This window comes from Dendrobium catenatum, unplaced genomic scaffold, assembly GCF_001605985.2.
Source record: "Dendrobium catenatum unplaced genomic scaffold, ASM160598v2 original_scaffold_213434, whole genome shotgun sequence".
Classification (NCBI taxonomy): Eukaryota; Viridiplantae; Streptophyta; class Magnoliopsida; order Asparagales; family Orchidaceae; genus Dendrobium; species Dendrobium catenatum.
The window spans coordinates 7,415-34,123 of record NW_021531844.1 but is presented as its reverse complement, the minus strand read 5'-3'; the positions used below and the strand labels follow the sequence as shown (position 1 = coordinate 34,123).

Genomic DNA, 26,709 nt, shown 5'->3' with positions numbered 1-26,709 from the left:
AATTATACCATTAACTATTTAATTAATTTACTTAAGAATTAATAATTTAAATTATTAATTAATTTAATTAATAATAACTTAGAGGCGTCTAGGGTTTGCCTTTCATCTTCTCTTTTCGTCGTTGCTGTTCGGCTCCGTTGCTTTCGCAGGAGGTGTAGAGATTGCAGGCGTCGCTTCTTCGGCTCCTTCGTGGCTGTTCGACTTCGCTCCTGCGACGACTTCAACCCGGATCGGAAGTTACGGCATTTTGATCGGAAGCAAGAACGGGAGCTCGCTGGCTGTGAAGGTAACTTTCTCCCTTTCGCGCGCTTTTTCGGCTACCCCTCGGATTTACTAAATCCCGGGTTTAAGCTGTAAAGCCGTAAATCCGGGATTTACTGAATCCCGGGATTTAACGCGCGCGCAAAAACTGTTTGGCTGGATTTAGCGTAAATCCGACTTAAATCCCGCTGTTAATCCGATACCAAACAGCCCCTAAACCTTTTCGCCACTAACGTCCTTGATTTGTCAAAGAAAGTTAAATAAATATTTAAGCAAACCACCACGCTTCTAATTGAATTTGCAGAGCCGCAAGTTTCGCCCTAAACTCGTGCAAAGGCCGACACACTTCCTTTTCCGCCGGTTACAACCTAAACTCGTGGCCTTTTGCAATGGAAGCATACAGCTTGAAGAAGAAGACGAAGAAAAGGAAGCGCAAGCCGAGCTACGAAGTCCAAGGGGAACAGCTGAGCGACCCAGCTGTCGATACCGCTGAGGAGGAGGTGGAGCGGCATGAGAATAACCAGAAAGATGACGTCCCCTGTGATTTATCTGGCGGTGGAGATGAATATGAGGGAAATGGAGAAACAACGGGAGGAAATGGAGGAGGCGAGGGAGAAGAAGCTCCGGCATCTAATAAGCTGAAGGCGGGGACGAATAAACGGTGCGGAATCATGACCAATGAGCCCTTCTCCTCTCTCCCGATCGCCGAGCCCACAAAGGAAGCCATCAGGGAGATGGGTTTCGTGAATATGACCCAGGTTAAGTGTAATCCCCTCACTGATTTTTTTAATATGAAAGATTGATGGCAATGAGGTCGATTGATGTTTTTTTAAATGAGGTGTTGGAGTAAGCTGGGGTTTTTCTTTCTGTGCTATTTTGCCTTCTTTTTCTGTATGGAAATTCACGAGTTACTGGTTTTATGGAGTTGTTGGTTCAGTTTAGGTTCCTTTGTTACATGAGTTGTTGTCGTGTGTGGGCTTCTTGTAACAAATTGGAATTTATTGCTTGATATTCTATGCAGATTCAAGCTAGAGCCATACCTCCTCTCTTGATGGGCAAGAATGTTATGGGGGCTGCAAGAACGGGCTCTGGAAAGACGCTTGCTTTTTTGATACCAGCGGTTGAGTTGCTTTATAATATAAAGTTCTCTGCAAGGAACGGCGCGGGTGCTATCATAATTTGCCCAACTAGGGAGCTTGCTATTCAGGCATGTCTCATTATTTTCTTTCGAGCATAGTTTATTGATTTTTTTTTTATATATATTTATAAGTTTTGACAGTTCATGCCAACTCAAAAATGAGAATTTTGTTTTTTCCTCATGGATCGCTGGTCCTTTTACTTGTTAGACACATACTGTGGCGAAGGACCTATTGAAGCACCATTCCCAGACTCTAGGGATGGTTATTGGAGGTGCAGCGCGTAGAGGGGAAGCTGAACACCTTGTTAAGGGAGTAAACATATTAGTAGCTACTCCTGGCAGGCTTCTTGACCATCTTCAAAATACTAAGGGATTCATTTATAAAAATCTGAAGGTAAATGTTCTTCTTATTTCCAAGCGATTCAAAATAAAAATTTCTGATAACATTCTATAATTCTTCTATCCCCCATGAATGACTGTTAATTATTAAATTGGTGGTGCTATTTGTTCGATGGCAATGAGTCAAAATCATCCTATTTTATAAACATTCTATGATAATAGACTAAAAAAAAACTAAACAAGCTCTCCATTTGATATATACGTGTATTTTAATTGTAAAAATATTATGGGAGTAATCTTTCATTGTTCTAGATACTAGGGGGGTTTACATACTACACAATTGCATTGCGTCCTTTCTTTTACATATAACTGGATTTGATAATCAACAGTGTAGGTATTATTATGTGCTAGGTATTTAGTTTTGTTACTTTTTGACAAAGTTAGTTTTAATATTTTCTTTTTGTATACAGTGCCTTATTATTGATGAAGCTGACCGGATACTGGAGCAAAACTTTGAGGATGATATGAGACAAATTCTGAAGCGCCTTCCTGAGGTTCATTGGGTTATTAACTTGAATTTAAACTGTCCTATTACATATTCCCTAATGTTCAAGTTCTTTTTATTAGTAACTAGCAAATTAGTTGGGTCTTGAGAAGACAATCATCTGTTAAAAAAAGCAAGGCTTTATGGATTGGTTAAAATCCAATATTATTTGTCATAAAAGCAAAATGTGTTGTGGAATGCATCAAGTTCTTTTGTAGAGGCATAATATCACTATAAGTTATAGCTAAGGAACAAGAACATTAAATGATTTTATAATCTGTAGCAAAATATGATAACTTTCATGATATGTTGTGTTTTTTGAATCATCAAATATGTTCTAGCATCGCTACATGTATCTCTTAATAGTTGAATTGATTCTTGACCATCTTTATCTCTACGTTAATAATTGGTGTTGGGTGGTCAAGGAATGTGGTAAATTTATTTATTCATTATTGAAATGGTTAGATTTCTTAGAACCACGTTGGATAGAAGCTTATTGGCTTTATGCTTGGAGTTGATTTGGTATCACATATTGGGTTCTGAGATCACTCCTTGAAAAATAAATTGATGCTTTAGGCTAAATTTTTTACTTAATCTTAACATGTTCTAGTTTCTTTTTTACTTAATCTTAACAATCAATTGCCTTTATATAAGCATAACATTGTTTCAAGACAAAAGAGAACTTCATAGTAAAAAAAGGAAAATATGATTTTCATGAGGAAATTGTTTTTATCCTCTTAAAAATCTCTCTTAGCATTAATCGTTAGGAATTAGGATCTCTTAATAATTAAGTGGACCTCTAGTATTTTCATTTCAATGCATCAATAATTTTTTTTTTTTGGAAAAGGAGGTCACCCATAAGTCTTCTATAATTATCATGAGGGTGTAGGTAAATTATATCTGCATGCAACCATATATATGTTGTCTTCAGTGATCTTTTATCAGCAACTAAAATGCTAAATGATGGAAGAGATGAAATCGAGTGTGGGCAGATCCACTTGTAGAATTTTTTTCAAGCAAAGGAGGCGTTGAAATGATCTTCATATTGAAACTTGAATTACACTTGATATTTAAATAACCAATTAGATTTGCATGCCCTAAGTTCAAAATTAGGGATGGTAAAATGATATTCTTTTATTGGGAGTTGGGGGTGGGGTGTGTTGTTAGGGTTTATTGCCTGAATTTTGAATTTGACAAATTTCTCAATTGCTCAAATGTTTATTGACATCAAGTGGCAACATAAATTCAATGGGATGTCTTAAAAGTATTAAGTATTGGGCATATTTGAAGGTTTTATGTTGTGTTTATTATCCTTTATGTTGTCTCATCAACAATTTATCAATTTGAACCACATATTGGGAAATATGGTGGAATTTAAGTTTCTTTTATATGTGTGAGCTGTCTAGGAGTTGAAGCATTAATATCCTTAAGATATTAGGAAGACCTATAAATTTACTCATTTCGAAGAAGAAACAATTTTACTTAAAATTCCCCCTAAACATATTCCTGGAAGTTTGATTTGACATACTCTTCGCTCGAGTTATATGGGATAGAAATGGACTAGGACTCTAGGAGTTTGTGTGGTTGGTTATGCCTTCACGTTGAACTAACCATCGTATACTTTAATTAATGTTACTATCAGAGTACCAAGTCTTTTGTTATGTTTCATATTGTGTATTTTAATATCTTAATCTATGATGTAACTATTGGAGAATTCCTTTTGAGAAGGGTCTTTAAGTTTCACTGCAATCAGAAATTCTATTTTAGTTTTGAAAGTCAGTGCACTTGCATAACTTCTTTTGCCTTCTTGTGGCCCTCATAAAATTGGGGCAATTATGTTATGGCATAAATCCTTTAGAATCTTATGAATTGATTGTATTCTGTATGTATTTGTAGAGGATTAAGTATGAATAGGCCCATATAATGAATTATCCACATGTTAGTTTAAATAGTCAAAAGCTAAGATAGAGCATTTTAAGACTCTTAAGGATAAGATTGTGAAAGTTCTTATGATTAAGATTCTTGATACATCTTAAAGGTCTTTAACGTGACATGTGATACCTCATGTATAGCATCAGTGGGATTTTAAGTCTGAAGGTGTCTTTGTATTAGTGTGAAATTGAATCTACTTATCATCTAACACACATTATTTGAGGCTTTAGCATATTTGAACTTAGGCATGACAAGAAGGCCACTTAATTTTGACAGTGTCTTTATATCTTTATAGGTGGTTCATTTTAAAAAGTTGATTGGCACTTTGTAAAGTATTAGTAGTGCTTCATATTTGATACGGGACTTTGGCAAGTGCAATGTTAATTTTAGGAAATTCTCATAGATCCTTTTTCCATTCTTGTATGACTCATGGTGTAATTTTTTGTGGAAATGTTAGCAATATAATTTCACTCCATTAACCTTACCTTCGTTTATTTATTTATTTATTTTTGTAGAGACTTGATTTTGTTTATCGAGAAAAATCCTTTTGTCTTTTATACTTTATATTCATCTGGATTCTTCTTAAATTTCTTCCTTTTTTGCTTGATGTTTGATTACAAGTTCATTTGACTTGTTGAAAAGATGCGTGGACAACATGCTAAGAAGATTAGAATGCTATCGAGATGAATTTCAAGTGGTTTGCGAGGTTGAGTAGAGGAAATTAGGGAATTTCTCAGAAAGACCTTTATCTCAAGAGTTGCTTGTCTCTTTTGTTGAGAAGATTGCCGTTGAGCAGTTACAATGCCAACATAGCTCCAACAATTTAAAATCAACGTGACCTTCTTATAGCTTGCTGTAATAAATTAAACAATTCAAAATCAGCCATGATTTCCTGTAGTAAATTTTCTTGCTCTTTTATTTGTAATAGACATTCCTTATCTATATCAGGTTGTTGCAAAAGAACTTGGGATTATTTAGAATTAGGGACGTGCTAGTGAATAGATATTTTTGAATCTTACAAGAGAGACCTGAGAGAGAAACTCCGAGGAGTAAATAGGAGTGACTACAGTGAGAGGAGGAATTTCAAGGAAAAATGCTTTCTCCTCATTTTGTAATTGTTTAATTTTTTCCCTGATGAAACTATAGCTTCTCGACTCTCCAACAAGAATCCAAATTTCACCCCATACTTCCTACTTAATATGTTGGCCAGATCTTTTCAAGTGATTTGGATCAAGTTGGTGTTAGAGCGTTAGGTTTGGAGCAACCTTGGTGCATGCTGTTAGCAAAAAGCAGTTGCAAGAATATCAAAGAACCAATATTTGCCTTAGAGCTTTCAAGAAAAGGAAGACGAGGCTGTTTTGATGTCAACTCCATAAGGAGAAAATTCTTATAACGTTGCTGCCCAAGCTGCACTTCAACTAAAATGACAGTGATGATGGAGATATTGGGCAAGAAAATCCAGATGTCAAATGAAGAGCCAATCTACAAAGAGTCTCGTTATTTCAACAATGAGAAGCTTGTGAATACTTTGCAATCAAGAAGATGACTCAAACGAGGAAGATGAAGATCTTGAGCTTTTTGTCGGAGGGCATCAACAATGTTTGAAGGTTGAAGCCAAAATTATTATCCCCACATTTGATGCCTCTATGGACGTTGAAAATTTCGATACTTGGTGATATTAACTTAAAGATTTATTTGCCTTATGAGTGCCCTTTCCTAGAGTAGGTTTTGTTTGCATGCCTAAAACTCACTAAGTGTATGTGGATGTGGTGTAATACTCATCTCAAGTAGGGGCGTTAGAAAGTTGGAGGCAATTCATGATGTTACTCTACCTAGAATTCTGCCCTATAGGGGTACTATGTGGAAAGATAGCGGAAGTGATATGGGTTGCGACACCAATACTATCAAATCATAAAAAAATGTACCACCAAGTTTAAGAGACGAGCCTTGAAAATAGGCATGCTGTTGGAAAATTTCTTAGCTTTGTTGAAGAACACGATTGAGATACATTACAATATCTTCAATTTCACTCAACCTTGCCAAAGATCTTTGTTGTGGAAGCCTATTTTCTATTGCCATTAAAGAAAAAAAAAGTATCATGGCGTCAATCTTGTATGGAATAGAATGCCTCATTGTAGGAGAATCATTAAGGATTTGCTAAATTTAATACTACAACATCCTCTTATTTTAGAAATAACTTCTATTGTGATCATTTTCAAATCAACGGTCATAATAGAATTTAGTATTGAAAGCTACATCCAAAACTCTTCTTCGAGAAGTTGAAGGATACAACAACAACAACAACATCAAGCCTTTATCCCACTACGTGGGGTCGGCTACATGAATCCTTTTTCTCCATTGTGTCCTATTAAAGGTCAAATTCTCGTTTAAATCTAATAAAGAAAGGTCATTCCTAATATTTTCTAACCAGGTCTTTTTAGGTCTGCCTCTACTTTTCTTAACATAAGTCAAATCTAATACCTCTACTCTCCTAACCGGGTCATTGGAAGGCCGCCGTTTTATGTGACCAAACCATCTAAGGCGACTCTCTCTAATCTTATCTTCTACTGGAGCTACTCCAACCTTTTCACGTATATGCTCATTTCGTATCCTATCTCTAAGGGTAAAGCCACTCAACCAGAAGAAAATATAATCAAAATTCAGAATATTGAATAAAGTGTATTGCATTTACCAAATTAATTATACCTGGAGACCGTTTAGAAATGGTAGTTTTTGCTGCATTTAAACCAAAAAAACCCTCTTTATTCCGGAACAGAACAAGCTGTAAATCTGCAAGCTCCCTATCTGCTTGCTCCGGTATTAATCTTTCCATACAGTGATATAGACCAAGCTTAACCTCCGGATTTGAAGATTTTTTCTCTGAATATTGAAATTGAGGGTTAAGATAATATGCAGCTGCATGTAGATGTCGGTGTAACTGCACCTCCCACCGAGCATCAACGATATCCCAAATCTCCCTATAACTTGCCTCCTCTCCTCCCAAGTTATGTGCAATCAACTCCTTGGCCTCATCCATAGCATTATAAATAAAACCCATAGCTGGTTTCTTCTCTGCATCCACTAAGCGTAGAACTTGCACTAAGGGTCTCGTGCTCAAAATGGCATAGGTCACAGTAGCCCAAAATTTATCATTCAGAATTATCTTTCTTATCTCCTTTCCCTCACTCTTCTTCCCCCAAGCAGAGTTTAGCCATTCAGTTGATGTAAACATGGCTTCCAAAGGTTGCCTCACCTCCATCAAGCTCTGCAGTGTCAAATAGGAGGTGGCAAACCTACAGTGCCCAAATGTTAAAACTATGAACATACAGTTGGAATGATTTACAATGTAAAAAATATGAACATACCTAGTGGTTGCAGGTCGAATGATTTCTTTCTTTGAAAATTTTCTCATTAAGCTTAAGACCCAAGAGTGATTGTAGATGAATTTTGTAATCTTCTTCGCCCTAGCAAGAGCACTCTTGTGCTGAGGTAAGTCACCAAGATCCTCCAATATGAGATCAATACAATGTGCTGCGCAAGGTGTCCAATAGAGGTGTGTCCTCTTCTCCATCAACATCTGACCAGCTGCTTTGTATGCACTGGCATTATCAGTCACTACCTGGACAACCAACTGCTCTCCAATCTCCTCAATAACTCCATCAAGTAAATTAAAAATAAATGTAGCATTCTTCACCTCATCAGAAGCTTCAACAGATCTTAAGAACACTGTACCATAGGGATTGTTGACAAGGATGTTTATCAAACTCCTACTCTTCATGTCAGACCATCCATCTGACATTATAGTCACACCTGTCTCAATCCATGTTCTTTTAATCTCATCAATGGTTCGTTCGGTGTTCTGCAACTCCTCTTTTAAAATCCAAGTGCACAACTCATATATAGAAGGTGCTTTCAACCCTCTTCCATACAATCCTACAGACCGCATCATACTGAAGTAGGCAGGCGATGTAGCAACATTAAATGGTATTGCATTTTCAAAAAAGAATCTCCCAATGTCCATGCAAACCTGTCGTCGACCCTCTCTAGTACCAGCTGCAGGCATCATCTCTGCTTCTCCTCTATCTGCTCCTGCAGTAGTCATGTACTGATCCATAGGACCCCGTGCACCTCTACTATGTATAGTGGAGGAAGAGCCCTTTCCACTCTCGCTCCCAAAATAGGCACCTTGGTCGACCCTTTCATCAAATTGCTGCTGTTGTAAGTGTTTGACAGTGGTAGTTTTCTTCATGTAAGCACTTATTTCTTTCTTCACATTGTCCGGCACTTTTGCACAAGGTGCTACGTTCTTGTGAGAGCATGATAAGTGCTCCTTCATGCGGGTTACTCCGCCCTTCACAACTTTCTCACAAAAGTTGCACTTTAAATAGACATAGCTCTTCTCTCCGCCGCCAATGTCAACTTGTACACTATACTTTCAAGAAGGATCCCTCCGCAATGACGTATTCGTCTTTTCTTTACCTCTAACCATGTCTCCTAAAGCAAAAAATCAAATACACTAAAAAAAAAAAAAAAAAAACTAAACCCTAGTTTCTCTTAAACTTGCAAAATATATCCCTAAACTTAATAAAAATACCTAAAATCCAATCTGGAGTACTCCTAGAGGGTGGCCGGAAGTTTACACTTCGCCGGAGAGAGGCGGCGCCGGCGGGAGGAGCGGCGGGAAGCAAGGCCGACCGCGTGCGGGAGCTCGGAATCACGACCTGGAGCGTGCGGGAGGGAGAAAAGTCGGGTATGCTGAAGGATAGGGTTAAAGGAGAGAAAAAGACCTCATTTTAAGTGAGTGGACCCTACCCAGAGAGGCGTACGCCTCACAATGAGTTGCGCAATTGCGCCTCTGAGGCGCGCCTCAGCCCTAGTGAGGCGTACTCCTCTTGAAAGCCCAAAATTGCGTAGGCTATGAAGCGTTTTTGGGCAGAATTGCGCAAAGGCGCGCCTCAAGGCGCGCCTCTAATTGCGCAATTTTAAACAGAGCTGTCCACTACCTAACGCAACCCTCCACTTTTCTCATCCAGGATTTGGGACCTGGCAACGGTAGTGTTAAAATAAAGGATGATGAGGGAAATAATGTGGCTACTAAAATAAACAAGGAGCAATTAATAGAGTAAGTGAATCTATCATATTAAAACATTTCCTTAATAACATTATGAAGAGGAAAGAGTTGAGTTTGACATCTGACTCTAATAAATGTGAGGACTTTGTTCACCTTGCGAATGCATGTTAAGAAGTGGTTAATGTCATATTGACACGGGGAATCAAGGAACCGGAAGAACTTGATCTACATGAGCTAATTAGGAGATTGGGACTCAAGATGATTATTGACTCGAATCCTTATGCTCGTAGATGGATTCAGAAGTACTTAGAGATGCAAATTGTCTTATAAGATTTTCCATTGGAATGGTTTGTCATTATTTCTCATAAGGATGTGAGCTATACTTTAAAACCTTATATGAGGCTATGAATGCCACATTTTTTTTCAAGTTGTTGTCATCTTTGGATTCATGGGCTAATTGAAGTTGTCAATTGGAGTCTATGCAACCTCCTTAGTTTGTTACTTCGAATTTTAGTTTTAACCAACACTAAGTCTGGAGATAACACTTTGTCAATAGTAATGGGGTTGAGTCCTTTCATATGGCTATCAACTTGGTAAAACTATATATTTATCCAATTCTACTTATATCTAACACTAGTGACTTAGTGAGTTAATTGATTGAATTGCTTTTTATGCCATATGCAATAGAGACATGAAATCTTTTGATAAGATTAGTTGACAAAAATATTGGGAATGGTTGACTAAATATGACATGGCTTGAATTTGTTTGAAATTTTTTGCACAAAATTGAGTTTAACACTTCATCTAGTTATTAGATAAATGAATGGAAGAGGAATCATAAAGCTTGATCCATATGGTTGGGATATGACTAATTATGATGATGATAATGATGTTTCTTAAGGCCATCATTGGCAAACCGAACTTTAGATTTTGTTTTTTTATGCATTGTAAAGGAGATGATGGTGGGCTCATTTGTGGAGGTTGATTGATGCAGAGGAAAATTATAAATATTATTTATGAGAGCATGGAAATATATGAATCATTTTGATAATTTCATTAATTAATTAAATTATTATGATACGTTCTTTGGAAATTCCCATTCGAATTCTTATGTGAAGATTTTATTATTATTAAAATTATATTATTAAAGCATCAAATTAAATCCACCATTATAATTTTGGCCAAGGGAATACCTAGAGTCAATTTTCATCTTTAATGTTTTTATGAAAATTTATTCAAAGTGTATTTAATGCAATTTTGCACAGGAGGGAAAAGCAAGTTTCCAAGCTAAATAATAACAAAACAAATTAATTTATGTATTATTGATATGTGTTGGAGCCTCTTTCTTTCTCTCTTATTGTAATGCTATATATAGCCATTTAACTCCTTTTGAATGAGATGGAATGGAAATGGATTGCTTTTGAATGATTTTGTTCTTAAGCATGGCTAAGTGGTCTCTCTTTTGGAGAGCTTGATGATTCTTCTATAAATTTATATTTGGAACCATAATCCAAATTTTCACACTTGGATGTTATATGGCTATCTTTATCCGCCTCTCGCTACCTCTCAAACATTCGGAGTTAGAGCAAAGAAGATCCATTTGTAAACATTTGATGATGTATTCTTTTGAGTGTTTTTAAAGCGTACATACTATTGTTTTTTTTTATCTTTTCCAAAAAATTTATCTTTTTTGGCTACTTCTTCAATATTATGTAAATTTTCTTTTTCAATCTCCACACTCTTTATGCGCATCTTTGGTTTGGGCGAGGTTGGTTAGACATTTTGCATTGTGGATTTGATTAGAATTTTTTGCATTTTGTTGAAAAAGAATTGGCTAGATTGGGTTTTATTTGCATTTTTTCAGTTTTTTTTCTTATATTGCATTATGGTTCTCCGTACAACAAAACAACAATACTGAAGGAAAAACACAGTAGAAATCAACAAGAAAGGAAGAGATTTTGGGCTAATTCTCTTTGATAAAGGTACAACAAACCCTAGGTGCCATTAGGAACAACTCCAAAGAAAAACTACATCAAACACAATCACATAATGAAAACAAAATAATTAACCCTAAATAAGATCTCCTAATTCTCTCCTAAATATGAATTCAAACAAAGCCTTGTTTCCCTAAATAATTTCCTCCAAAAATTGAATTCAAATCAGCCTTCTTTTCCTAAATAAACCCCTTTCAAATTTGTATTCAAAATAGCCCTCTTTTCCTAAATAAACATTCCTAATTCCTTCCCAATCAAATCAATCCTTTTTCCCTAAACATATCTTCATAATTTCCAATCAAATCAAACCTCTTTCCTTAAATAAACATTCCTAATTTCTGCTCAATTTTGATATTCTATGGTAAGTAATTAATCCCCTTTGACCTCCACCCTCCCTCTTTGTCTTTTGTCCCCATTAGTATGGTCCACAAGGCTCGACCCATTACATCATTTCTTTCTTTTTCGTTAGCATCCATTTAATTCTCTAGGAGTATAGTGTTTGAAAAAAGGGATAAATGATCTCGAACAAAATCATAAAAAATATTTATAGAGTATGAAAATATGTGAATCATTTTGAGAGTATGGTTTAAAATTGTGCAATATGAAGCCCACATTAACCCAATTCTAGTGAAAAACAACTCAAGGTTTACGCTTTGAGTTTTTTTTATGAGGCTTGTGCCTCAGCTTGGCTGAGTCCCGTCTTGAGGTGCTCCTCGCTTAGCTGGTGTCAGGCGTACGATTTACCTATATATATTATTAAAACTTACCTAAATATTAAACTAAATCCTTGAACAAATCACACCTTAATATAACCCCGAACCGCAACAACTTCCGCTAGACTACCACGACCTCTAGCCTGCTGCCTTTGCCGTAGTCATCACCATGGTAGCCGTCGCTGAGGATCACTTAAAAGCTGCACACCACCACCACCACCTCTAAAACTTTTGGAGTATTACTCTCATCTTTATTTTGATGGCAAACTTTTATGAAAGAGGAAGATAAATTAAATAAATGATAAATAAGTAGATTGTGCGGCATTGGACTCCACAAGATGAGGCAGAGTAGATGCTAATTTGTTATGACAACGATTCAAATAAAGATCACCTTAGTGAAGACACTGTAGATGATTTCTTAGTTTTTGATGGCTATTTCAACTTTCATTAGGATTTAGAAGTGGATTAGTAGGGTATGAAAAAGAAGGAATTTGAAGTTGAACTTTATGTTATTTGATATGTTTATGTAATTCCTATATTTTATGTTGTTTTGTTCTTGTAATATTTTGATTTCAATTCTATTTTGCGCAATGTATCAATTGCCACTTTATGTTTTGTGCAATTTTTTGTTTCATATGTACGTTAATTTGCTACTTCATAGTTCAATATAAATTAATATTTTATCTTTTAACATATTATTTGGGTCTTTTATAAAAATCACTTTTAACTTTTATTTTTACTTTATACAATTTTGGATTTTGAGGCTTCCGCTTCAAAATGCCTTGAGGCTTACGCCTCTCCTCATGATCGAAAAACAACCAATTGCACAATTTTAAACCTTATTTGAGACTTCTTTAAATTAATTAAATGATTATCATATGTTCTTTGGAAATATAATATGAAGATTTTTCTATTATAAAAGATTAAAAGGTTTATTATTAAAGGTTCAAATGAAGTCTACCATTGTAATTTCGGCCAAGGGAAGATCAATAGTCAATTTCCATTTTTAAAGTTTGACTTTGGGAGCTTCCATGAAGATTAATTCCAAATTGAAAAGGGTATTATTTCAAAGTGCATTTATTACTACTTGGCCAAGGAGGGAAAATAGTTTGAAAGATAGTAATTATGAATGTAATTTTATCCTTGACAAGTTTCTAAGCTAAATGACAACAAGACATTAATTTTATGTATTTTTAATATGTTGTGAATCCCCTCTATCTTCCTCTCTTATTGTAATGCTATATAATGCCATGTATCTCGTTTTGAATTAGATAGAATAGAAAAGGATTGGTTTTGAATGATGTAGTTCTTAGGTATTTCTTGGTGGCCTTCTCCTTTAAAGAGCTTGGTGGCTCTTTTATAAATAATTATATTTGGAACATAATTTAAGCTTCCACTTGCATGTTATATGGCTATCTCCATCCACCTCACACCATCTCTCCATCACTATGGCTTCTTGTATTCTAGATGCGACTTTAATAATGATTTGTGAAGAAACTTTTATTTCTGTGTTTTTTTTTCCTTATAGTGCTTTTACTTCCAACCACCTTCCGGCTTTTAAGGCCAATAGAAACCCTAGGTTACCTGTAGATGCCATATAACTTGCCAAGGAGATGATACTATTCTCTTTTGGAGATTGGTCTTCCACTGTTGGATGATGTTTTTCAGGTGGATATATTAATGTTCGCCTTTTGAATCTTTTTTATCAAGAGAAAACTTCTCAAGAATCTCCTTTCTTACTGTATCTATCTTTTGTGATGCCATTCCAATTGATTTCAGTGGAGTTTTTTTTCATATGAAATATAAAGTTCAGTGTCCTTGTGATCAATGTGTTTTTCCAAAGAATGGAATGCAATCTTGTGATTAACGGGAGTTTGAACTTTATGAAAGATTTCTTTTCTTATTTCTTCGGAGGTTTCATGTTAACCTCGATTCTTTCTGTTGATTTTTTTTTATTCTTTCTGTTGATTTGATTTCCTTATTTCTTTTGCTTTGGTCTAATCTGTATGCTGATATATGAGTTTATTTTGGCATATCTCATAGCATCATTGCATGATATATTTATTGTTAGAGTCTGCCTCGTGTAAATGGTTTCGTTGCTCCCCCCCCCACAATTTAAAAAAAAAAACTAGCTGTTGCCCAAACAAGTACAATGACTAAGTTGAGTTAAAAGTGAATTCTTATGAAACAAATAAGTTTTATCATAACTCACTTCAAGATGACTTGAGAAATTGAGATCCATTCACTCACAGCAAAACAAATTGACCATGCATGCTCATATGATTACTCCTTGTTAGTATATGAATACTTAATTCCATAATATGCATATTAGTTCTTTTAAATTTTCTGTTACGACTTGATTATTATTTGTTCTTGAATTATGAGCTTATTGCTAATTATGTCCATGCAGGACCGCCAAACAGCTCTGTTTACAGCTACACAAACTAAGGAGGTTTATATTTGAACTTTTATTCTACTAGAACCTTTTTTTCTTCCTACATTGCTAAACTATTGGAAAGAATACCTGCAGGTTGAGGATTTTGCAAAATTAACATTCAAGGAAGCTCCTGTATACATTGGTGTTGATGATGGGAGATCAAAGGTACTTTGCAGAGTCTGTCTCTTTTCATTATTTTTTCTCTTAGTATGTCTGCTTGGAAATGACCACAAAGATTCAATAGGTTACTGTCGAAGGACTGCAGCAGGGTTACTGTGTGGTTCCAAGCAGCAAAAGATTTCTAGTTTTGTATGCTTTTTTGAAGAAGAATTTGTCAAAAAAGGTCATGGTTTTCTTCTCTTCTTGCAATTCGGTTAAGTACCATGCAGAGCTTCTCAAATATATTCAGATTGACTGTTATGATATCCATGGAAAGCAAAAGCAGCAGAAAAGGACTAGCACCTTTTTCGATTTCTGCAAGGCCAACAAGGGTATCTTGCTGTGCACTGATGTTGCAGCTCGTGGTCTTGATATTCCTTCTGTGGTTTGTTTGCTGTTGTGTTAAACTTTAACTTTTTTTTCTTGTGTAAATCAATTTTTTTGAAATTTTAAATGTTTCCTTTTGTTCTAGGACTGGATTTTGCAGTATGATCCTCCTGATGAGCCAAAGGTAATAATTTTTACTTATTTTTTATATTAAGACATAAGAGCTCATTCAGAACTCGCCATAAATAAATTATGTTTAAATTTCCATCACCCACGAGATATATTATATTACATTGAGCAGGAATATGTACACAGAGTTGGTCGAACTGCACGTGGGGAAGGTGCTGAAGGAAATGCTCTACTCTTTCTATTGCCTGAAGAGTTGAAATTTGTTTCCTATCTGATTGTATGATTGAAACTATAATTGTCCTTTTCTCACTTTCAAGTCGTATTTGCTTAACATCTTTTATTTTCTTCCTGCCAGGCAGCTAATGTACCTGTGAAGCAATACGAGTTTTCTGAAAAGAAGGTGCCAAAATTGCAGTCTCAACTGGTATTCTCATTATTCGACAATTGTGCTAATATTTTCTCAAAACCTGACGGTTTTCTTCCTAAGCTTGAGAGCTGCTTCTTCTCCACTTTTTTCTTCTTCTAAGTCTTCTACCTATTTCTTCTCTCCACAAGTTACCCCTCCATTGTATCCTTCTTCTAAAAGTGTGAGTGGTGTTGTTGGCCGGTTTGTCGGTATTTGTCGAAGGAGTTGTGACGGCTGTTGGATCAAGATTGTTGTGGTGGTCCATTGGTTTGCATGTTCTTTAGAGTACCTTATTTTCCTATTTTATCGATACATGTGAGGTGACCACTTGTTGGTTGTTCTGAGGGTATTTTCTTTAATTTAAGTTTTTGTTCATTTCTAAATCTTTTTTAAAGTTTTTTTGCATCTGGTTGGATTTTTGTCGGTGATCTGTTCACTTATTTTGTATTGAATCGTGTCCTGTTTTCTCTTAAGAGTTATCCTTTGAGTTTAGAACTTTTGGATCCCATCTATTATATTTGTACCATGATTTACTCGGTTCTTCATGAAATTATTCTGTTATGAATATTCTGCAGGAGAAAGTTGTCGGGGAGAACTACTACCTCCTGCAGTCAGCTAAAGAGGCGTATAGGTCCTACATATTAGCATACAATTCACACTCCATGAAGCAAATATTTAATGTACACCATCTCAATCTTCAGGTACTTGAAAATAACTTCATATATAAACTACATGAGGTTTCTTTTTCAAAATTTCTGCAGAAATATTAACATTGAAGCCTAGTAGTACTCCTTTCTCCGTGATTGGTCAGATGACATTCCCAGGGCCTCATTTGTGACAAATTATTGTGTGCAGAGACCGCACACAAGCTTACGTTCGAATTTGATGCTTCTGCTATTTTTTTGTAAATGCAAAAATACAGTAAAAGCGCATCAAATATCTTACTAATTGAGTATTTGCTGCACTTTTGGAAATATTCAACAAAAGCACATTAAAAGGGCAGCTAATACGTAATTAAAATTATATATTAGTTGCCTTTTACAATAATACAGCAAAAGCATAGTAAAAGCACAACAAATTCGAACTTAAGATTGCGTGCAGTCTCCGCACAGAATAATTTGCACTCATTTGTTAGCAATTATATGGTTTGCATCAACAGATTTTTCAAATGAGTTTCTTATGAAAACAAAATCTGTTTCACGCCTGAATTTTACTGCTGGATACTATATACTCTTTTTTCCCTCCTGTATTAGTTTCTTGAGTATGAATGCCATTATATTATAGACTTCGCTACTATTCATAAAAGGAAATTTTTTCAGCCTGCATGAGATTGATTGGAAATTTGATTAATTTTACAGGACGTTGCTGCATCGTTTTGCTTTAAGACACCTCCAAAAATAAATCTGAACTTGGAGAGTAGTGCGTCCAAGTTTAGGAAGAAGATGCGGAGAGTGAATGGCCGTTCTGTCAATGCATATAGGAGTGAAGGAGGTGATAAAAGACAATTTGTTAGGCTTTAAAAATGTCATTGTTTATTTATGTAGCCCAAACCAAATGAATTCTTTAATTGTTATAAATCTTTTAATTCCTTTGAATAAAAAGCTTAATGAATTAGATTTTGACATCCTGTTTTATAGTAAATGATTTTTTGATGGTTACGATTTTGAAGATTTTAGATTTACTTAACGGTTTCTATTTTAGTTTGCTATTGTGCTTTCTTTTCTTGATCTTTTTTTTTTTTTTGCTTGCTTGGAACTGTACAATTCTTATGTCTGGGAGTAATTATTAGGTGCAGACACCACACCCAGAGGTGCGCCCGAATTATTGGATGCACTGCGTACGTTCAGCGTACGCTCTGTTTACATTCTGCGTATGTTCTGCTTATACTGTGTATTTGTAGATACACAACAAATATGCAGTAATTCCTCACAATTAAATATTTGTTGCTTATTTACTGCAATACGCATTGAGTATAGGCAGAGCTTAAGCATAAAATACGCAGTATCTGGTTGCACCTCTAGGTGCGGTGTCCGCACCTAATAATTACTTTGTCTTGAGGCCAAGCAAACATTTTATCTTTTTACTTTCTTAGCAGTAATATGTAGCATAAGAAGCATTCTATTATGGATTTAACAAAGCTTGCACAAACTCTATTGGCTCTGTTTGGAATGGCTGTGAAGTTGCTATTAGAAAAATAATATAACTATTCTGGTTGCAAAAAATAAAATTTCATCATAAAATTTTCAAAAGAGCAATGAAAAAGCAATTTGCAAGTAATTGTGAAAAAAAATATTTATAATTACTATTTGAAAAACAGAAAAGTTTGGAAACTGTCTCAAACTTACCCTTATTTTCAAAGTTATCATAGTTAGTCTTTTAAAGTTATAGAAACACAACATTTAAAAGTTCATGATGGTTCATTGTCATGCTATCCTATGAATCTTGCCATTCAGACATTATTCAATCATACCATTTAATATAGGTGAGAAGCTATGAAGAAAAACATTTCTAACATTCTATAAATAAAAACTTAAAAAGGCTCTAATATCAGTGTAAGAACAAGGCGTTTGTATTGATTTTTAGACTTCGTCTGAAATGGCTTACTAAAAAATTATATTAGCAAATAGTAAAAATATATCACAAATGAAACTTTAGTCTCGAGCACGCCATCCTCCTTAATAATATTATCTTTCTTTAAATAAATTATTGTGCAGTCATCTGACCGTCCAGAGGTCAATCAGGATATGTCACATCATTTGATACACAATGGTAATTGATACACAATAAATTAGTGAAGTGGCCCATGACGGCACGTAATAATTTCGCCTTTCCTTGACACCTTGGCATTCCTGCAGCTCTTTCATAAGGGTCTCAAGCCTTTTTATAGAGGTGAGCCAGTGGATAAAAAGGCAATGTCTGCCTATGAAAGGTGCTAGCTCAAGAGTTCTATATTACCTTCAGTGTCAAAATCGTATAAAATCTATTTCTCATTTTCTTGAATATATTGCAATTATTAAAGAACTAATAAAAAACGAATAAAAAAGTATTAAAAAAAAATCTAATGTATTAAGAAATTCTTTGAATATACCACCTCTTCAAGTAAAATACGTCGATAGTAAGAGAAAAATTCACACTGAGACCTGCATACCCTATAGTGGAACTATATACAGAAAAGTGTTTATTTGGGAAAGATATGATATTCAATTAATATACTAAATTGAATATTGATTATTTCCTCATGTTGATTTAATTAGGATTTAATTAGGGATTAGCTAATGAAGCTTTTTCCTAATCTATATCTCAAATCTATAAATAAAGCCTTAGAGGCTGTTGTTGCTATATGAAAGCACAAGAGAGAGCTTGAGAGTATTGTAATCACTATTGTTCTTCATTATAGTAAACGTAGGCATCTTCGCCAAACCACGGAAATCACTGTATTTTTTGTGTTGTTTATTGTGTGATTTTTATTTCCGATGTTTGTACCAAAAAAAAAAAAAAGAGTAGGCGAATGTCTCCATTTAGAAGGATTGAAGTTGAGCTATCCCACAAATTTAATTCCCTATGCTAGAACTATGGTTTTCTCTAAAAATGAATTTTCTTTATTTAGATGGAGTAGAATTGGAGGGAATTTTCACTCATCTTTGAACCTCTAATTTTTTTCATAATGGGGAGTTAATTATCGCATAAGTTGGGTGTAGCTCATATAATAGATGGTGGTTGGTGCAACATAATATTTTTGGTGCAACAATGCATAGATGGTGCAGAAGAAAGTTCTCCCAAATTTATCGAAATTATGCAATATGTTGATTTTCTATTTTGGAGTACATTTCTCGCTTATTTTTTGCGCCTCTTCACATAATTTTGATTTGATTTTTATTAGAATCTCATAATTGGAGCCCCGTGGCGGCGCTATCCTAAAACCAACTCCCAAACAAAAACAATATTAAGTTAATGTCTAGGCTCCAGCCCTACACCTCCTTTCATATGAAGAATATTATGAGTCTATTATATCATTTTTCGAGTGATATTTTAACCATTTTAGCTTAAATTTTTAAAACACTCCATTGAATAGCTCATGTTAATTCCCTTGATTATAAATTATTCTTTTATTAAGTACAGTAAAGATGTCAGCATTGAATGATCTTGGACTCATTTCTCTAGTGGAGATTCTTTTTGACCGTAAGCACGCAATATTAAAAAATCATTTGATTATTCAATAAATATTACGAAATTTCTAATCATATTTTAAATATTTGATTTGCGCTCATCTCCACTCAAATCCGCATAAAATCTAAATTAAACTCTAAAAAATTTTCAACATTAGGCTTCGTTTGATCGGAAGTTTTTTATGCTTATTCCGTTTTAAAACGACAAATTTATTTCTTCTTTACTGTTTGGTTCGTCAAATCACGTTCTAAATAACTCCTTTTCTTTTATTTTTCTATTGTTTTGAGAAAACTTTTTATATATACTTCTCCGTTAGAAAATTCTATTTTCTAAATCAATATTTCTTAAAATTGTCTTTTACAAAAGTACCAAATAATCAACCGAAGCCTTAATATAGATTGAGATTCATTTTTCGTAAACTGAGTTTTTTTATGAATCAAAAATAACTTTCTGATGGAGCAGTGGGGCCCGGGGAGGTTGATAAGAGATATTAATTTCCTTGGAGAAGACGGTCACAACTAAGGTATTGGAAAACTCTGTTGATTCCAAGTTGGTGGCTAAGAATAGTTTTGGATTATCCAACAAATAAATCTTCGAAATGCCTGATTTCGACGACTATGGAAGAAGTTAGAACAGGACGATTCCAATAGGAATGCTGAATTTTCTGGCCTTTTCGGCGTGTGCATGCATGCAGTAATTACGTGGAGTTCTCAAACTGATGTGCGAAATTTATTTCCGTAATTACATACAAAAATTCCTATGTTGCTACTCCCAAATCTCAAAAATGTATTTTGATATTTACAATGGAAGAGATAGAAAGGAAGAGAGAGAGAGAGAAAGAGATGATGAGAGAGAATATTTAGTTATATTCATGTCATCTTAAAATACATCAATAATTTTGCTCGAAATTCATAGATTCTCAATGAAGCTCCACTAAAATTGATGAAGAGACTTCAAAATTTGCTTCTTCTTTTTTTTTTTTCGCATAACCGTATAGTGATGCGGTCCAGTGTACCTAGTGTTGTGATGCTGTGTTGTTTGTTTGAGCAGGGCGTTACGACGTTTCAGACCCCGACGTTGTGGTCTTCTCAAGTAAATTGGAGATAGAGTGGAGCGCTACAACGCTCCAAATACGCCACCGCGACGCTATGAGGCTAGTTAGGTTGGTTCTTTTTTATTTTTATGAAGGCTGCATCCCTTGATGGTTTTATTGGATTACTTTTTATTAGTTCTAATATGAGAATGGATGCATGAGTGACGAGGGACAATGAGAGAGTGAGGAAGGATCTGCATTATTTCTTCCAAATTTTTATAGCAATTTTTTTGGTGTGATGTGACTCTATAGTTTTTTTCTCCGATTTCTAATTTTTTTACATTAAATTCTAGCGTTCTTTCTTTATGATGTGATTGTCTATTTCTTATTTGTTTCACAACGTAATTTTACTTCTTCAATAAGTGTATGCTAGAAATAATATTAAATAGTCTTAAGTTATTTGATAGGTCTAAAAAATCAAAGCAAGGTTTATTTGGGACAACTTAGTGGGTTAATAAGCTAGGTCAAGAAATTTTTTACAGTGTATGAAATTGTTTTTTTTTTCCTTTTATTAACATTAAAAAAAAAAAGTTAGTAACATTAAAAAAATAGTTAGTCAGAGTGTATGAAATTGTTCCTTTTATTGAAGGCATGTTTGGTATCACTTTCTATTTTCATTTTTATTAAACATGTTAATAAGAAAAAAAAATTTGGTGAGTTATTTTTATAAATGAATAGATTTATTTTTAAAGAAATCCAAAAACAAAATTTAGGTGTTCTATATATTTTAAAAACAATTTTTTACTCACTCGCACGCACTACTCTCATACTTTGATATTTAAATAAACCAATTGTAACATGGACAATTATTTGTTGGAAGGTTGGGATAAATATATGACATAATGCAAAATATTTGGTACATGGTAGTTGAACTCTTGCATGATTTTGGTCAGATAAAATGGCGGCGTTCCGATGACCCGGTTAGAAAAGTAGAGGTATTAGATTTGTTTTATGTTAAGAAAGGTAAACTAAAAAGACTTGGTTATAAAATATTAGAAATAATATTTTTTTATTAGATTTAAATAAAAATTTGACTTTTAACAGAACATAATGGAGAAAAAGAATTCATATGTCTATCCCACATATCCCATGTAGTGGGACAAAGGCTTGATGATATTGTTGCTGTTGCTATTGTTGTTAGTTGAACTCTTGAATGACAAAGAAGGGCATAAATTCCCATCAAAATTTTTTGGGTGAAGGTCGACATAAAAGTACATATTTTGTTTATAACAAGAGATACTTTCTCCTCAAATCTATGCTTTGACCTTCCCTTAATATAATTAGAGCTCCGACTAAGAGGTTGATTATGAATAGTGAATTCTTGTACTACCTCAACTAAGAGTGTTGGAAAAATAAGAGGCTAGGGCTAATCTACTCTATGAAGAGGGAAGAGTGAGACAATCACAAATATACTTATCATCAAGACAAAAAGATAAGATATTTATAGTGATTTGGTTATATATTTTATATCTACCATCAAGACTACAAAAAATGACTATCATGAATAACTTGAATACTTGCTAGCACATATAATGAGTCACAAAGAGCTCCTTTTTCCAATATTTTACAATATATAAATACAATAATATAAAGAGATAGAGAAATCGATTAACGAGGCAACTAATTAGAAGAGAAGAACCTCAAAGATGGAATCCTCATATAGTCTAAAGGCTTCGTTTGGGACGACTTTTTTACTGTTTCTTAAAACAACTTTTTAGTACAATACATCTTAAAGTTGCTTTTTATTACAAATTTTTTTTACTTAAAAACTGCTTTAATAAGCAGTAAGAAAGCCGCTACAAATGAAGCCTAAGGTTCTGTTTGAAATGACTTTCTTATCATTTTTTAAAACAGTTTTATAGTACAAATATTTATTGAATTAGAAATTTTATACAAACAAATTATTTTAGAAAATAATAAGAAAGTCATCCAAAATAAAGCCTAAGTTTCTTATAGATATATGCAATCAATATGAGATGTAGGATTGCCCAATTTACACTCGAACTTGTTTTTATTATATGTTTAAATATAAATAAAAACCTAATCTCAAAGGAATCCTAATAATTCTCTCCCGATATAAGTTAGTGGAAGAGTTTATGAAGATGATTAAAAAAAACTGAATTCTGAAATAAAAGTATAATAAAATTTTAAATACTTTGTATACATTACGGACAAACCCGTCAAGAATTTTACGAGCATAGAATTCTCAATGTAAATGAATTTGCAAATAACTCCCCTGAAACCTCATAAATGACCAATCTATTACAAATAATTAACTTAAGATATTGCAAATAACTAAACATTTCTTTACTTTTCTTCTATTACGGAAAGTATTTTCTCCTTTTTGGACGGTTTTTCTATTGCTTCTTAAAGCTATTTTTTTAGTAAAAAAATTTATAGTAAAAAACTGAAAAGTATCCCAAATGAAGCTTTGCGACTGCTTTATTTCTAATTCCTAAAGTAAAATTTTAGTACAAAATTTTTTAATTTTGTATTAAAAATTTACTTTAAAAAGAAAAAAAAAAAGCTTATTAAACGAAGCCTTAACTTCAAAATTCGAACTTCTTATATACGGCCTTTGAAATCGCGTTTTAATTTTATGAAAAACTTGCCCCCTACCTCCCTTTCGCCGTCGTCTCCCTTTGGTTTTCATATGGCCCTTCCACTGCTCATGCTTCTCATCCTTTCCACGCTGGCCCTCCATCCCCACCGCTCCTCCGCTGCCGACTCCCTTTCAGGAAACCAGTCCCTCTCCGGCGATCAGAAGCTCACATCCGAAGGAGGTAAATTTGTTTTCGGCTTCTTCCCATTAGGAAACTCCCCTAAAAGATACTACATAGGTATCTGGTACAACACCAACATGGTTTCCAAACTCACTCCTGTCTGGGTAGGGAACAGGGACACCCCTGTCCTTGATTTGTCCTCCACGGAGCTCAAGCTCTCTAAAGATGGCAACCTCGTCCTCCTCAACCAGTCAAAATCCCTAATTTGGTCAACAGAAACCAATATTACCGCCAATTCCACCATGGCGGTGCTCCTCGATTCCGGTAATTTGGTTCTCCAAGATAGCTCCGATACCTCTCGTATCCTTTGGCAGAGCATTGACCACCCCACAGACACCTGGCTTCCCGGCGGCAAAGTTGGACTCAATAAGCTTACCGGTGAGAACCAGCACCTGACAGCTTGGAAGAGTCTTGAGGACCCTGCTCACGGACTTTTCTACCTTGAAATCGACCCGAGCGGGAGCAGTCAGTACTTCATCCTGTGGAATGGCACCAAAAATTACTGGTCTAGTGGCGACTGGAATGGGAAAATCTTTAGTGGTGTCCCGGAGATGACCTCTAATTATATATATAATTTTCAGTATGTAAGCAATGCCTCTGCGAACTACTTCACTTACACAGTTAATACAGATGACGTCATATCAAGGTTCACCATGGATTACTCGGGGCAGATCAAGCAATGGACTTGGCTTTCTGATGCGCAGAACTGGATTTTGTTCTGGTCCCAGCCAAGAGAACAGTGCGAGGTGTATGCGCTTTGCGGATCTTTCGGTAGCTGCAATGAAAACAATTCGCCATCTTGTGGTTGTATTAAGGGTTTCAGTGAGAGGTCACCCGGGGAGTGGCATTTGGGTGATCAAAGTGGAGGCTGTGCGAGGAATACCCCATTGCAATGCGGAGGAAGTAGTTCGGCAGGAACAGAGAAGGATAAGTTTTATCAGATGGACAGTGTGAGGTTGCCTGATAACCCTGAGACTATGGAGGCAGGGAGCAGTTCAGATTGTGAATCAACTTGCTTGTATAATTGTTCATGCACAGCTTACTCTTATAGTTCTAAATGCTCGTTGTGGTATGGAAATTTGCTTAACATCCAAGAACAATATAATGGATATGATCAATCCACTCTTTTCCTCCGCCTGGCTGCATCCGAGCTTCCAAGTTCTTCGAGCAAGAGCAATAAAGGAGGAATTATTGGTGCAGCTGCTGGTGGTGCCATAGGGTTTTTGGCCCTGTTGGCTCTTACTTGGCTGGTAATTTTGAGACGACAGCGGAGGAGAATAATCGGTGCAGCAAAAGCTGCAGCAGATGGCGTTTTGGTCGCATTCCGATACAGCGATTTGCGGCGTGTTACTACAAATTTCTCAGAGAAACTTGGCAGTGGAGGGTTTGGATCAGTGTATAAAGGGTCCCTACCAGATTCAACCTTCATTGCTGTAAAGAAGCTAATAAATCTCAATCAAGGGGAGAAGCAGTTTCGGGCTGAGATTGGCACGATTGGAACAATACAGCACATCAACCTGATTCGCCTTCGAGGTTTTTGTGCTGATCAAAACAATAAATGTTTGGTCTACGAATTCATGCCAAATAGTTCACTTGATGCTCATCTTTTTCATGGCAGTAAAACTGATTTAGATTGGGGTAAAAGGTATCTTATTGCTCTCGGAACTGCTCGAGGCCTGGTTTATCTCCATGAGAAGTGTAGGGACTGCATCATACACTGTGATATTAAGCCAGAGAACATCCTATTGGATGCTTCTTTTATTCCAAAAGTGGCAGACTTTGGCCTTGCAAAACTTCTCGGCCGGGATTTGAGTCGGGTTTTGACAACAATGAGAGGAACAAGAGGATATCTTGCACCAGAGTGGATCTCTGGCGTTGCTATCACTGCGAAGGCAGATGTTTATAGCTATGGAATGATGCTATTTGAAATTATATCGGGTAAGAGAAACACAGACCACTGGGAGGATAATAAAAATGGCTTCTTTCCTGCTTCTGCTATGAAAAAATTAATGGCTGGTGATATTCGTAGTTTGTTAGATCCGAGGTTGGAAGGTGTTGCTGAGATTGAAGAGGTGGAGACAGCTTGTAAAGTTGCTTATTGGTGCATTCAGGATGAAGAGATGTCTAGGCCAACTATGGAGCAGGTGGTACAGATGCTTGAGGGAACAATGGAGATTATCATGCCTCCAGTTCCAAAATCGCTTCAGCTTTATTCGGGGCAACAGGAACGAATTGTATTCTTCTCAGATTCAACGGTTGATCAGAGCAACCAGACACAAAGCACATTTTCCTCAAGTCCTGGAAGGAGTTCAAATTCTGCAAGTTTGAAGGAGTAAGCTAAGGGGAACCATAAGGACTACACATTGATTAATTGAGTTTGAGATGTTTTCTAGAAGTAGTTTTACAGATTTAAGCTTCTACTGTTAATTTCTCCATGCTGTCTGTTAGAAAATATGATCCAATTTTTATGTTCTTTCTTTTGCTGTTTGATTAAATAGGTGGTAAGTAGAGTTTGGCTTGTTAGGTGATTTCTTTAGTTTCTTGTATAGCCTCTTTTGCTACATATTTTTATGCATGAGTTTTCTGTAACCTGTATAAATACCAAGAAAATGAATAATAATGTGGCTGATAAGATTTCCCATTTTCGGTGTTCAATACGAGTGCCATTTATTTGCATTCGGTTCTTGAAAGTTTTGCTTGGCAATACAGGTTATGAGTTTTTCTCGATCCAGCATCTCCTACACGCTCATCGCTCGTGTCAGAAGCCATATACTCAAACTGGGCTTTTGTATGTCTTGAGGGCAATGTGTGGTTTAGTGCTCAATTTTATAAATATACTGTAGAAGGAGATGATTCTTGAAGAAGAAGACAGAGAGATAGTGAAGGAAATGAAGAAATATTATTATTACACATCTATTACAGCCATAGGTGTTCGGTCTATTAAATAGACCCTGGTTGGCACGGATGCAAGAAGACATCCACCAATGCTTTGCTAACACGTCATAAAGGTATAAAAGATGTCGGTACAATTGCTCTTAAGTTGTTTCTTCTAACACCCCCTGCAAGCTGATGGGTCTTGCATGACCGTCAGTTTGTTGCGTAGAAGTTGAAACCGCCGAGTGGATAAAGATTTTGTGAGAATGTCGGCGATTTGGTCCACCGTGCTGATGGGTAGGATGCAGATGTTGTTGCGGTGGATGTGATCCCGTATGAATT

General features: G+C 35.4%; 3 protein-coding genes across 4 annotated transcripts; 2 read left to right on the top strand and 1 right to left on the bottom strand.

Moving 5' to 3' along the window:
• The first annotated feature begins 262 nt into the window (after positions 1-262).
• LOC110101981 (DEAD-box ATP-dependent RNA helicase 27) lies at positions 263-17,076 on the top strand. Of its 2 annotated transcripts, XM_020830099.2 has the most exons (13): positions 265-286; positions 566-1,019; positions 1,283-1,468; positions 1,608-1,793; positions 2,209-2,292; positions 14,403-14,444; positions 14,523-14,594; positions 14,674-14,973; positions 15,061-15,099; positions 15,217-15,321; positions 15,400-15,468; positions 16,026-16,151; positions 16,809-17,076. In XM_020830099.2, the coding sequence occupies exons 2-13, from the start codon at positions 651-653 to the stop codon at positions 16,968-16,970; spliced, it is 1,740 nt and encodes a 579-aa protein (XP_020685758.1). In that variant the 5' UTR covers positions 265-286; positions 566-650; the 3' UTR covers positions 16,971-17,076. The 2 variants fall into 2 exon arrangements, 1 of the variants encoding a protein (XP_020685758.1); XR_002303760.2 differs by lacking the exon at positions 16,809-17,076 and having other exon boundaries at positions 263-286; positions 15,217-15,265; positions 16,026-16,083.
• Positions 6,860-8,908, bottom strand: LOC114578908. The gene is made up of 2 exons (XM_028692501.1): positions 7,580-8,908; positions 6,860-7,507 (listed from the first exon to the last, which is right to left on the bottom strand). The coding sequence occupies exons 1-2, from the start codon at positions 8,548-8,550 to the stop codon at positions 6,868-6,870; spliced, it is 1,611 nt and encodes a 536-aa protein (XP_028548334.1). The 5' UTR covers positions 8,551-8,908; the 3' UTR covers positions 6,860-6,867.
• Positions 17,077-23,292: 6,216 nt separating the features above from the next.
• On the top strand, positions 23,293-26,134 carry LOC110101982 (G-type lectin S-receptor-like serine/threonine-protein kinase At2g19130). Its single transcript, XM_020830100.2, has one exon. It carries the CDS (start codon positions 23,310-23,312, stop codon positions 25,827-25,829), a length of 2,520 nt encoding a protein of 839 aa, XP_020685759.1. The 5' UTR covers positions 23,293-23,309; the 3' UTR covers positions 25,830-26,134.
• The last annotated feature ends 575 nt before the right edge of the window (positions 26,135-26,709 follow it).

Excerpts from the sequence above, each read along its gene's own strand:
- LOC110101981 (XM_020830099.2), top strand. The coding sequence starts at position 651 with ATGGAAGCATACAGCTTGAAGAAGAAGACGAAGAAAAGGAAGCGCAAG. Across the intron at positions 1,469-1,607 it reads CTAGGGAGCTTGCTATTCAG|ACACATACTGTGGCGAAGGA; the intron begins GCATGTCTCATT and ends TTTACTTGTTAG. Across the intron at positions 15,322-15,399 it reads AATTTGTTTCCTATCTGATT|GCAGCTAATGTACCTGTGAA; the intron begins GTATGATTGAAA and ends TCTTCCTGCCAG.
- LOC114578908 (XM_028692501.1), bottom strand. The coding sequence starts at position 8,550 with ATGAAGGAGCACTTATCATGCTCTCACAAGAACGTAGCACCTTGTGCA. Across the intron at positions 7,508-7,579 it reads ATTCGACCTGCAACCACTAG|GTTTGCCACCTCCTATTTGA; the intron begins GTATGTTCATAT and ends TGGGCACTGTAG.
- LOC110101982 (XM_020830100.2), top strand. The coding sequence starts at position 23,310 with ATGAAAAACTTGCCCCCTACCTCCCTTTCGCCGTCGTCTCCCTTTGGT.